Below are 13,807 nucleotides of genomic sequence, written 5' to 3'. Positions count from 1 at the left end.
ATTTTTTGCTATCAGGATGAAGTCCACGGAACCCCCCCGGTGTCTGTTCGTCCCCATATTGAGCAGCCATCACCCCTCTGTCTTGGGCTTTGTGTGTGTGTGTTCTGTAGTTAGTTGTAACTTGTACATTCTGCATCATTTAAAGGCTTTAAGATCCAGGAGACTGAGCCTTCCCCTGGGCTCTAGTAAAATTAATTAATTTACTTAACTTTTTTTCATTACTTAAATTACTTAACTTTTTTTTCATTCAAACACACGGACCCACTGAAATCTATCCAAGGACCTCCAAAGAGATCCGCGAACCTCGGATAAGAATCTCGGTCTAGGATGATAAATTTTTCAATTACGATTGCACATGTTGATGAATGTATAGAGAGCCAACATTACAAGACTGATAAAAGAAGGTAACATAAATTTTCATGTACGTTTCATTTTTATACGGAAACACGTGTAGTGTACGTATCACTAACGGGCAAAACTGATCAACGGTTGAATGAGAGTGTTAAGTTTTTCCCATATTTATCTAATATCTAGGGAATCTATTCATCTAGGAATTTTACATGATCACCAAGTAAAAGTGATGAATGTTGTGAAATTTATTAAACTTTTTGACAGAATTGGTCATTATGCATAATATTCGGATTATCGCTTTTCCAATTCACGGAATGATACATGCGGAATCACTTAGCACCGCTGATCAGGGTGATTAGAAAGGCTCTCTCCCAAAAATTACGTTATAAGGTATAACTGTTGTTCGTTTGTAAACCGAAAATCTCGAAGCAGATAATGCATCTTATTCAAAATAGGTTTTTTCACTGCAAGTTCCGGAAACGCTTTTTTTAGAATTGACTATGTTTTTTTAATATGCTATGCATTGGCATAAAGATTATTGGTTCATATATAACATTTGTATAAAAAATTTGGGAGTTCAACCATTACGTATAAATCCATTTCAAATACAAATACAACTCCACAACAGGCAAGATGCCCAACGACGTGGCTGAGAAAAAGATGCCCGTAACAAATATGGATGTCATATATTTCAAAACTGCAGCAACCCAATTAAAAACACAATCACAAAAATTATAAACAATATATGCACATGATAAAATATTATACAATGGCCATAAAATGTATTTATGGTTTTATTCTAAGTACGAATAGCTGCTCGATTTACCCCAACATGTTTATCGTATTTATTTTCAAACGTATCAATTGTGTTACAATTACCTTTACCATAGGTTACCCTTTAGGGGTAACATATTCCATTTATCAACAACCCTATTAGAGAAAAATTCCCGGCGACACCATAACCTCGCATTGTCCCTTACTAATCGATACTGGTGTCCCCTTGTAAAAGCAGTCGATTGCGGTGCACTAATAATTCATGGTCCATCCTCTCCATACCGTTGAACATTTTGAACACTTCGGTCATATCTCCTTGAAACCTGCATTCATCCAATGTAAACATATTCAAAAAATGAAGTCTCTTTTCACGTCAATGAGAATTCCCAAATCGGTGACCCTAGTGGCATCCGGGATAGTGACACCATTCAACTCGTAAGAGAACCGTGGTTGTTCGAACCGAAATTGGCGACCATTTCAAGCATGATATCGTTCAATAACATTATCAGAATCAAAGAAAATTCGAGGATTTGTTTTAAAACAATAATTATAATACAATACATCAACACCCAACACCGTTCACGAGAACAAATTCTTGGAATTCACCTAATAAAAGACTGTACAAGGGGCGATTTATGAACCCCTTCGAATTTAATTTCTATATACATATCATAGCAATATCTAATGCTTGGCTACTCTCACGGGAGGATGAGAGATTTCCATTTCTGTAAAAATATCTCAAATTCCTATCCTTAAAAATACTAGACATCATAACATCTTTACGTCAAACACAATAATTATGTATCAGCTTTTTTTACCATGTTACCACCCATACTCTTCATTTTCTGTGATAAACATCTATTTATTATCGAACGCTTCATTTCAGACTTCGTTTCTATTGATGTGACGTCACAACACAATATGTAGAGTGATTACTTAATCCCCCTTGTCGCATTTTACTGCCGAACCGTTGATGCAAAAGGTCCATATACTTCTAGTCCATTTTTCATACGCACATCCCCTGCTCAAAACCTAATGAGGAAGCTGTTGCACTGTCTTTTCTTAGGCCAACAAAAAAAATCCACGTTTCCAAGTGCAACATTCACTGGGATATTTGGATTCCAAAATTCTGGGAGAATGTTGGGAAAGGACAGAATAAATAGCGGAAAGAAGCATTGTCTGTTAGTATTTTCTGTTCTTTCCCAATTTTTCTCCACTTTTTCAATTCAAAAAAATACCTCAAAATACCCTTGCACTTGGAAACGTGGAATTTATTTGTTGTCCTCAGGAAAGACAGGGAAAAAAATTTCTAATTGGTTTTTTTTAGGACAGGGTGACCAAACAAGAAGTTAACTTTTTTTATTTTAATAATTTTACAACCCCTTGCAACATGAGTGACGTATCTGAGCATTGTTATGTTGGATAATGTTATTTGGATAATTATCTAATTGGAAGTATACCATGTTAATTGGAAGTAGCTATTGTAGTCACGGGTCGCCAGTAAAGTGCGGCTAGTTGAATTAAGTAATCACCCTGTACAATTTCTCCTTCATATTTTGTTGCGTGATAAATTTCGTAATTTCGTGATCACACGGAAAGTTGACGTTTGAGCTGTGTATTTTTGTTATAATTTATTATAATAAACATAACATTTTAAAGAATCGCCCCCAAAATATGCGTGAATCGAAACCCGCTTGAAAAAAATGTACGAAATTATTAGAAAAAGTTTTCAACGTACCATAATGACGACCACGATTTCTTGAGCAGCAGCTCTCTTGCATCAACGAAATGAAAGAAATAACGAATAGCATCCCACAGAAATGCCTGGCACTCACAACCTGGAAGTTGGACCCAAATACGTCACATCTCATGGCTGTCACTTAAAATACTTGAACGGAGAATTACTATGACACATCTGCAGTTTGCCTCTAAATGTTAAAAAGCAGGAGAAAAATCCTAATGTAACTGCAGTGAATAGTATTATCTATACTAATTTATTGTTCGAATTCCAAACGTAATTATCCTTCACGAGGAGAAAACAATCCAGAGTCCCGCTATACTTTAGCTTTTATTTTCCGGCATGTACTAGATGAATCTGTATTTTCATTCTGAATTCACATGCAATATTCAATGTACTTGACGTTCATGATAGCATGAAATCTGCAAATTCGAAACTACAAAAATGTATTGTTGTATTACGAGAAGCAACCCTAAAATATACTACTTGTCGAACTTTTTTTTCGGCTTTTTTCAAATCAGTTCCTGAATGTCTCACTTTTATCGGTGTTGTGCCACAATTCGCTCTGTCCAACATCCAAGGTAAAGACCACATGTCATTCTGATGGCCGCGAGAACAGAATGTGAGGGAGCTCTCGCACCTATTCCTTCACACCAGATGGCGCTCGGTGTCGTGAAAGTCGAGAGAAAAAAAAATCGATAGTTTCTTCACAGAGTCTACTAGGTAAAAATATTGGGACTCGGCCTGGTGTCGTTAAAACGTTCACACGTTTTTTGGTCATTATATACGAAGGAGCATAAAAGTAGCTTCTAAGAGGAGGATAGCTCCACACCCGTTTCCAGGGAAGAAAGTATAAACGAAAAGTATGGGAATGAAGACTTAGTTCTAATTTTCGATGTCTAGTACATTCGGGTAATATACGGGGTGTCCTGTAAGTGCTAAGGCGGCCTTTATGTCATCAACCGTTGTCGTAGAGGTATGGTTTCAATTTGAAAAATAAATGTTAAAAATATGTTCAAAAATTATCTTGTACCAGTTTTGAGAGTAAGAATACAGTGCGTCACAAAATTTAAAAAAAAATCCAAATTTTTATGATTGGGACTTCTGATTCGGAAGTTGTTACTCTGTCTCTCCTAAAAGCAACAGAAAAATTCCAAGTTTCCAAGTGCAATATTTGCCGAGATATTCGAATTTAAAAATCTGAGAAAAGTTGGGAAATAACAACATTCTTCGTTTTTAAATTCGAATATCTCAGCGAATATTGCACTTAGAAATTTGGAATTTTTTCCTTGGCCTCGGAAGGTACAGGGCAACAACTTTCTGTTCGGAAGTGAGAAAACGAGGAGACCGTATAAAAATTTAGATATTTTTATTTCGTGACACACCGTATTTGCACGCTCAAAACTGGTACAGCGTAATTTTTGAACTAATTTTGAACATTTTTTTAAACTAGGAATCATACCTCTTCGACTGACGCTTGATGAGGTAAAGACTGCATTAGCATTTACAGGACACCCTGTATAATAGTCGGGTAATATGGAATGCAAGGTTTCTTTGCCTTTATGTACGGCCCCCAAGTGAAACAATGATAAACAACTTAAAATGTCCCCCATGATGTTCTAGACTGTAAAGTCAGTATCCCACGGTTCTCACTATCATCACGACTAGTATAGGAGAATATTTTATTATTTGTTTTTCCATTCTAGATGTTTACTAAGACTAGTTTTCAAAAGTTTTTACAAATTATTGAAGTGTGCGCAATAATCTGAAACTAAGCACAATCTGCGTCACAAGTGTTGCATTCTTTTGTGCTGTGTTCATTTTTAGCTACCGATTCTCTCCGTTTAGGTAAAACGCTATTTTTTCACAGATGGTGTGTTGGGTAATATGGAATGCTACAATATTATCTGAGTTGGGCTAGAATATCTCTTCAAGATAGAAAGTTTAGTCTGACAGAAGAGGAATGATAAAGAGATAATGTGCGCCTTGTTTTCTATGAGCCCACCTTGTTTACAAATTAATTTTTTTTATTATTTATATTTGTGCCAACCACTGAGGGGAAAATATCTGCAGGTAAAATGTAGGGCTATAGTCAAGAAGTTCCGTTCCGACGTCTTTCAACGTACAATCTGCATATTATACGCAAGAAAATACAATTATGGATGTTTAACACTGAAATGTTTTATCACTATGTATCAACCACGTACAACAGATAAATAGTAACATAATTTATTTTTCCCCAGCCAATTACGATAGAACTATACAAATTAGAGTTAACAATTAAATTACATATTTTACAATATTTGAAAGAAAATGCAAAGAGAAAGAAAAAATTATATTTGAATGAATGCTGTAGAACAACTAATTCATAACGTGATGAAGAAAGCTGGGCAGCATTAACTAAAAGCTAGTAAAATGCTCTCGACCCTATGACGACTGTTATTTATCTTTTATCTTAAACATGGACCATATTTTACGCCCTCGTGGAGTCTAATATTTTACGCCAATCGTTCAACTCAACCTGCAAAATATTCTAATATTCTTTCAACCTCTTCACGTTCAGGCAGCCGATTTCAGCATTTCAACGATGCACAATTGAAGTATCGGTGATGCATCTGAGAAACTGATATCTTCGTCAACATTTTCGAAATAGTGGCATAAAAGATGAGTGGAGTATGTTTTCCCTCTTTTTTCATCTATCCTTTCCGAATGTATGAGATTTTTTTTATCTCTTCCAGCCGTAGAGAGAGAGAAACGAAAATAATGCTGAAGTAAAGGAAAATATCTAGTTTATAGGGTTAGAAATGAAGCGTTTTGCTGATAAAGGGATAAAGAAGAAGAGAGATAGCTCAGATGCATGTCTTTCATATACTCTAAGCTGAGATACCTAAATAAAGCCACCAGCCATGGCCACATGACATAGATTTACTTTTCCTTACTCTGTCGAACAAGTATGAAGTGGAGTCGTAAGAAAAATGAAACCATCACCCCCAGTAACCCTTAGCCCATTTTCACCGCTCCTCCAATTCATTCCCAAATTCCTCATAATTTTTATCCATAGTTATTTGAATCACATATGTAAGAAAGTTTCAAAAAATTTAATGTTAATTTAGTATGTTTTTTTTCAGTTAATCAACTTTTTAGTCAACAGAAATTAATTTAGTATATTAAATTAAAATAATTAGTAATTATTATTATTATTATGAAAAATTTCAAGTACCATATGACAAAAAATATTGGAAAGAAGTACTTTTTTTTCCCTTTTTCTGTTTATTGTTATGACAACAAAAAATTCGCACGGAAAATCAGGATGAAGTTTCTGAAAATTTAATTATTGAAAATTCATTAATAATTACATTTCTTTGTAAAAAAATTTAGAAAAATATGTAAAAATACTTATCAGATCTATTGATTTCCAAAAATAATCGTTTCTTACGAAAATGTTGTGAAAATTACTTCAAAAATACTTTTACCAAAGTGGTGCATGCAAAGAAAACGTCAGTCAAAAAATGTGGAGGAAGCAAGTATAAAGTAACTCTTTCATTGATGGATAAGGAGGAAAAAAATTCAGGTAATATTTTACTGATTTATCATGACTTCTTCATGTATAAATATACATATAAAATAATGTCTCATGCCATTAATATACACTTTCAACTGAGGTGACTGCCCAATTTTAAAATTGAAATTAACAGTTATCATTCAACCCGTTGGTTAAAAGTCAAAAACAAAATTTTTCGATTCGGTTCGTGGTTTGTAGATATAATTGATGCAGTTTTTATTTCAATGGGTCACACCTATTCTTTAGGAAAAAAATAAAAACAGGTGGGCAAAGTCACCCGGCATAATGGGGTAATTTTGCCCAAAACCAATAAAAAAAATTGACTGAACCTTTGGCTTCACTGCATTATAAGTTAATATACACAGAAAACAAAGTAACGTAGTTCAAAGCTCCAAGCACGTATCATTGTGTCCGGAGGTATAACGTAAACTGTTTTGTTCTCTAAGGCAGAGGTTTCCAAATGGGAAGATTCTCACTGAATCCTTGATAGTTATAAAACTGTTCCGCAGAACCGTTGATAATGATGGGGCTGTTCTACAGAACTCAAACAATTTTTGAATATTCAGCAAAAAAAAAACGTATCCCTACTGCCGTCCCAACAACATCTTTTCCCCAGAGCAAAATGAAAGAGCGCTTCGACACCACCAATTAATTCGGATATTTATTGTCGTATATCGTTCTACCAGATCTTATCGTGGAAGTTCCTGCATGGCCCCCATGGGAATGGGTCGTTCAGGGCACCTACCCTGCCGCTGTGGTGGTCGAGTCATCATAGTGATGGGCTCGCATCGAGAGGGGCCCGTATTCGAACCCCACCGCAGTGATGGTCGGCTGAAGTTGGTTTTCTCTGGTTCCCAACTTCGAGGTTCCCCCATTAAAAAAATCTCGCCGCATAGAATAACAGACCTACAACGGATAAATCATCAAACTTTACACTTCACTCATATTTCGAAAATATGTGGTAGATGGCAGCAATATAACAAACATTACACAGAAACAAGCTTCATGTTAGTTACAACACGGACACGCACATTCCAACATATACTAATTCGTTAGAAGTTCCGCAGAGGAATATGGACGAGGTTCATGTGTAGTTTAGTAGTAGGGCTTCTGGCCTGGGCCGCGAGATGATTCCCATCAAATGTGATGCTCTCTTTGTTTTTCACGCTACACATTCATATTAGAGGGGATCGTGACCAGTTTGACCTGGGGAGGGGTCAGCAGGTCGCCCACCAAAGATCTTAGAATAGGAACCCTACTGTAGGAATATGGGGCCATAGGTCTCTGTGTCGTGATCAGTTCAACTCATGGTTGTTCATTCGCAAAGTTGGAGCCCTGTCAGCCCATTGGGAGTCATATTCACAAATCAAGAAAGATTTGTCCCGGGCCCCCATGCTAGAGCTCCTCCAGTCCTACCTTTGGTAGATTGAGGTGACCACCGATAGACAGCGCCTTCATTTCTAGCCCATCTCATTAATGGCAGTAAATTGCAGTGCAGTGATATGGCCAGAGTTGGTGTTTGGTGTAGTAGTAGCCCTAGCCTTGGGGGGCTCGGGTAATTGTGCTCACTTAAACTAATTGAGGGTAGATGCTTGATTTCTTATTTAAAATATATTCACAGACAACTCACATAAACACCTTTTGATTGAATGATTAGCATCATGAATCGCAGGGTGATTCATTTCATGTTGAATGAAGACCAGAAGGAAAAAGCTCCCGTAAAGAACTCTGACATATATTCTTCAACATGAAATGAATCACCCTGTGATTCGTGATGCTAATCATTCAATCATAAGGTGTTCATCGGAGTTGTCTGTGAATATATCTTAAGTACGAAATCGAGAATCTATCCTCAATAGTTTAAGTGAGCACAATTATCCGACCCTTCCCCTCCCCCAAGGCTATATTGCAATTTACTGCCGTTAATGAGATGAGCCAGAAATGAAGGCGCCGTCTATCGATGGTCGCCTCAATCTACCAAGGGTAGGGCTGGCGGAGCTCGGGACAAATCTTATTGTGTTTTTAGTTTTTTTCTCACTAAAAATGTGCTATAGGGGAGACCCCACCAAAGATCTCAGCCTTGGGAGGGGGGGTTGGTCCAGGATGTAAGGGGCATGATGGGCATCGAAATGTTCGTGGGAAAAGAAAAAATTATATTCTTAACATATGCCTGACATAAAATGTGCGCTCTAACTTTTTTTTCTGGGGATCGAGTGACACATTCTTTTATTTCACCTGCGCAGACCTGTTTCTCTGCTCACAGAATTCCGATGTCTGGGGAATGACAAAATAATTCCTCATACGATATGGGGAATTTTTTTTCTGCACAGTAAAAAAAAAAACTTTTATACACGGAAGCCAGACTCTAAATGTTCATATTTTGTAAACTTATTCACAACATGAAAAAAATGGCACCTTTCTTTGTTACTTTTGTCTAGAAACATTAAAGCTGTAAAAGTAAAATTTTATCAGCAAAAAAATATGCCTTCTAGAAAATAATGAAAGCATTATATAGTACATTATTATATATTACATGTAAGAAACATCCATTAACTGGAAGTCCTTTCGCCATCTATCGAATAAAACTTTTAATTCTCCAATTTAAATTAGCAACCGGTTTTTGATTAATGTGCCCCCACATCAAAAAAACAATTTAATGATATTAGTTAATATTTTATAAGCAATATTATTAGTTTTTATTATCAAATTTTCCTCGACATTTTAACAGTTGCTATTCGAATACGGTAAAATAATACTTGTACGATTTGTGAAATAAAATTGTAATGCATCTTGTGTAAAGTATTCGGTTTTACTGATGTTATTTTGCTTGTCATAAATAACAACTGTTGAAATTTTGAAGTGAATGTGACTAATATTGTGTGTTTTTAAAATACTATATATATATAAACTTGAAGCGCCAAAAAAACTGGCACAGGCATGCGTATGCAAATAAAGAGATATGGAACCAATCAGAGTACGGCGCTGCGGTCGGCAACGCCTATATAACACAACAAGTGTCTGGCATAGTTGTTAGATCGGTTACTGCTGCTACAATGGCAGGTTATCGAGATTTAAGTGAGTTTGAACGTGGTGTTATAGTCGGCGCACGAGAGATGGGACATAGCATCTCCGAGGTAGCGATGGAATTTGGATTTTCACGTACGACCATTTCACGAGTGTACCGTGAATATCGGGAATCCGGTTAAAAATTAAATCTACGACATCGCTGCTGCCGGAAAAAGATCATGCAAGAACGGGACTGACGAGAATCATTAAACGTGACAGACGTGCAACCCTTCCGCAAATTGCTGCAGATTTCAATGTTGGGCCATCAACAAGTGTCAGCGTGCGAACCATTCAACGAAACATCATCGATATGGGCTTTCGGAGCCGAATGCCCACTCGTGTACCCTTGATGACTGCACGACACAAAGCTTTACGCCTCGCCTGGGCCCGACAACACCGACATTGGACTGTTGAGGACTGGAAACACGTTGACTGGTCTGACGAGTCTCGGTTCCAATTGCTTCGAGCTGATGGACGGGTATGGAGACAACCTCATGAATCCATGGACCCTACATGTCAACAGTGGACTGTTCAAGCTGGTGGAGGCTCTGTGATGGTATGGGGCGTGTGCAGTTGGCGTGATATGGGACCCCTGATACGTCTAGATACGACTCTGACAGGTGACAGGTACGTAAGCATCCTGTCTGATCACCTGCACCCATTCATGTCCATTGTGCATTCCGACGGACTTGGACAATTTCAGCAGGACACTGCGACACCCCACACGTCCAGAATTGCTACAAAGTGGCTCCAGAAACACTCTTCTGACTTTATACACTTCCGCTGGCCACCTAAATCCCCAGACGTGAACATTATTGAACATATCTGGGATGCCTTGCAACGTGCTGTTCAGAAGAGATCTCTATCCCCTCTTACTCCTACGGATTTATGGACAGCCCTGCAGGATTCATGGTGTCAATTACCTCCAGCACTACTTCAGACATTAGTCGAGTCCATGCCACGTCGTGTTGCGGCACTTCTGCGGGCTCGCGGGGGTCCTACACGATATTAGGCAGGTGAACCAGTTTTTTTGGCTCTTCAGTGTATATATATATAATTAATATCGTACCATATTTTTTTTTCCATAGAGCACATTCATCAAAACCAATCGCATATTCCAACTGAAGATTTAAAACAGTTTTTTTTCGATAGATGGCAGAAATGAAGTTCCAGTTCATTGACGTCTTCAATATTTTTAGAAGGCATAATTTTTATTTGCTGATAAAAATTTATTTCTGCCCGTTTATTGGTTATGAGCAAAAGCAACTCAGAGGGGCATCATTTTTTCATGGTGAATAAGTTTACAAAATAAGGATTTTTACAGACGGAATGGTTCTGTGTACACAGATATTTTTTAATGTTCAGAAAAAGATTCCCAAATTGAAAAGCATGTTATTTTTTTCATTCCGCACAGATATCTACATTCTGTGAGCAAAGAAACAGTTATGTGCAGGTGAGGAGATCCAAGGTAAAACCAAAGTAAAATTTTCATTCAGCTCAGCATTATTTTTTAAGCAGGCTGTTGTTTAGTACTTTTTATATTTAATAGATGACAGAGCAAGAGTGTTCCAACGTAACAATATTATTTACTTACTAAACATGCGATTGAGACCGTTAAGTAGGGTTGCCAGACATTCATAAACTTGTTCATGAGGGCGCATGCACCAGCATCTTTGGCTATGTTATTTGCAAGTGTTACAACAAATGGTGTTCACTACACCAACAATAAACAACACTTGTTTTCCAACCAAAACAGAACGATTTTTATAATATGCATACATTTTAACGATGGCGCTTTCAAACGTGGAGTGTTTGTTTATTCGGTATCGAGCGTTCTTCCAACCACTTTTTTGGCATTTCGTTGGGCATTTTGCCTGTTGTGGTGTTGTATTTGTATTTGTTTGTTTCTCAATTACAGAAGAAGATATTGCCTGATTCTTTAACAAACTACCACAGGGCCGTCTAACTTGACCCATTTGCCCGGAGGACCTGCTCGGGTGTATAGAGGCACTCCACAATAATTGGGATAGATAATATATTTGTAAACATATCGATATATTTTGTAAACATATTGAAATAAATCGAGAAGCTATCCATACTTAGATGAGACAATCATAATTTCTTTTTATGGGCAGTACATTTATATTTTACCATAATTATTGATTTTTTATTCCTCTTATTGAGTTGCTGTATTTTTAATGTAGCATAGATATGTATATTCCGACATCCATATTTTTTCTGGGCATCTTTTTCCAGCCACCTCGTTCGGAATTTTGTCTATTGTGACCTTTGTACTTGTATTTTTAAGATGATTTATAGTAGGTGTCAATATGCAAAAGCCTCATTTTTCCACATGAAAATTCGAGCAATTGCAAGAGCCACATAATTTTAGGGCCCTCCGATGAGGGATTTGTCAGGGCTCCCCCCTCTCCCGTCCCGAAGACAATTTATTATTTTATCGCTTGTGGGCTCTGCAAATTTCACCGTCCTTCACCCACTCTGATCTAGTTTTCTTGACTACTCCATCCTCGAAATTTGCCACCCTGGACTATATTTGGCTCCCTCCCACACCATAAATGTGTCTCTGGTCCCTCACTCTTTCTATCGTTCACATGTTTTCACACCCTCTAGTTCACTGTTTTCACCCCCTCTCTCACCGAGTGATCTTTTTGGGTCACTCACATGCTTGAGCATTCTATAGGTTAGTCATTAAATTAGACTGGATTTTTTATACGACACTGTCGCTTTCAAATTGTAATCAAAGAACTGCTTTGCGAGTATCAGTAAGAAGAAAGTTATCTTCTTTGAAAAATCTCCTGGTTCTGGGATATTTTTACGGTTTCGTGGCGTTTGATCATGCGGAACTCCAAAAAAAACTGTCACGAAATCCCTGTTAGAAATCCGTACCCAAAAGGGAGATAATAACAGATACGTTAAGATTTCGATGATTTTAAAATGAAAAATAAATATAATAAGCTATGACTGTGACAAACAATCGTAAAAAAATAGAGGAAGAGGAAAAAAATAAAGATGAGATGCATTTTATTTTACAGTACTAAACTCACATAATAAGTGCGAAACTGAAATAAAATAAGCACGAAACTCTCAATCAATAAGTACGAAAATCAAATAAATAAGTGCAAAACTCAAATAATAAGTACAAAAGTACAAAACTCGAAAATAATAAGTACTTCAAACAACTATTTTTAATGCAGTATTTCAAAAAAAAATATTTATCATATTAATTCACATGTTATTAATTCATGTATAAATAGAGAATTTTCGAAACATATTTTAAAAACTCTCAAAAACAAAACCGTTCGCTACTGTTCCCTCACCCATGGTAATTGGATTCATGTCCCAACGTTTCTAAGGTACCTTCTTATTCGATTAAACTAAAAATGATCACCAATTAAATCCAATCTTTCTTTTATACACATGCATTTCTGCTCCATTAAAATCTTATGTGGTGATGTATATAGCAAGTTAATTACAAAACACTGAAATCATGAAACACAATTAGGTTAATGAAAGTCCGATCAAGCTTACGTCGGTGAGTAATTAGATTGTTAGAAATCCTTCGGGAAATTAGAATTTCTAGAAATTAGACGAAAAAAATTAATTGGTATGAGGCATGATACTTAGATTAGACAGAGGAAAAAAAATACTTGTTCATTTATCCTACCGTCTTCTGTACAAGTGCATGTGTATAATGTTGGTTTGGTGTCACCTTCCCGTAGTATTTTTTGTCATGTGTAATTAATTAAGATATAATGCATATATTGCATTTTTTTAAATAAAGAATGTTCTCTTTTACTGTGTAGAATATATTATCAAGATCTGAGGGATTTCCAGATTATCCCAAATGTGGTGTTTTTTGTTATGAAAAACTCCCTATGTTTTCAAGGCTACAAATCTTGAAAAAAATTACGGAAAAATAATTGCATGATGAACAAATATACTTGCTAATGTATAACATGTTTTTCCCCTATTATTTCTTATTATTTTGATGATTAGCGGATTTTCTTTATTTATTTCAGGTTTTCTTCTGATAAATAGGAAATTGTTGATTTAATATCGCTATAAAATTAGACGTTTCTACCAATTAAATTATATTTATCCCGTGAAATTCGAGCATATAAATATTGTAAAATAATAATTATATATACTATTAGAAGTCAATTTAATATCGTATTTACTCGCGTATAAGATGAGGTTTTCATTCAATTTTCACTGCTTCAAAACCTTAGGTCGTCCTATACGTATACGCGAACGAAGGATACGTCACGTTTTTTTTTAGTACGGTGCACGCCGTT

General features: G+C 36.4%; 1 protein-coding gene across 1 annotated transcript in view; it reads right to left on the bottom strand.

The window, feature by feature from the left end:
- Positions 1–3,471, bottom strand: part of LOC149075801 (uncharacterized) — a 76,292-nt gene extending 72,821 nt beyond the window's left edge. Inside the window, exon 1 of the mRNA XM_089243315.1 lies at positions 2,864–3,471. Within this exon, the coding sequence (XP_089099441.1) occupies positions 2,864–2,996 (133 nt within the window). The 5' untranslated portion in view covers positions 2,997–3,471. The remainder of the gene's footprint in view (positions 1–2,863) is intronic.
- Between the last annotated feature and the right edge of the window lie 10,336 nt (positions 3,472–13,807).

This window comes from Pholcus phalangioides, unplaced genomic scaffold, assembly GCF_987345545.1.
Source record: "Pholcus phalangioides strain wild (caught in Gottingen) unplaced genomic scaffold, Ppha-v1.0 ptg000015l_1, whole genome shotgun sequence".
NCBI classification, from domain to species: Eukaryota; Metazoa; Arthropoda; class Arachnida; order Araneae; family Pholcidae; genus Pholcus; species Pholcus phalangioides.
This window is presented reverse-complemented; position numbering and strand designations above follow the sequence as displayed.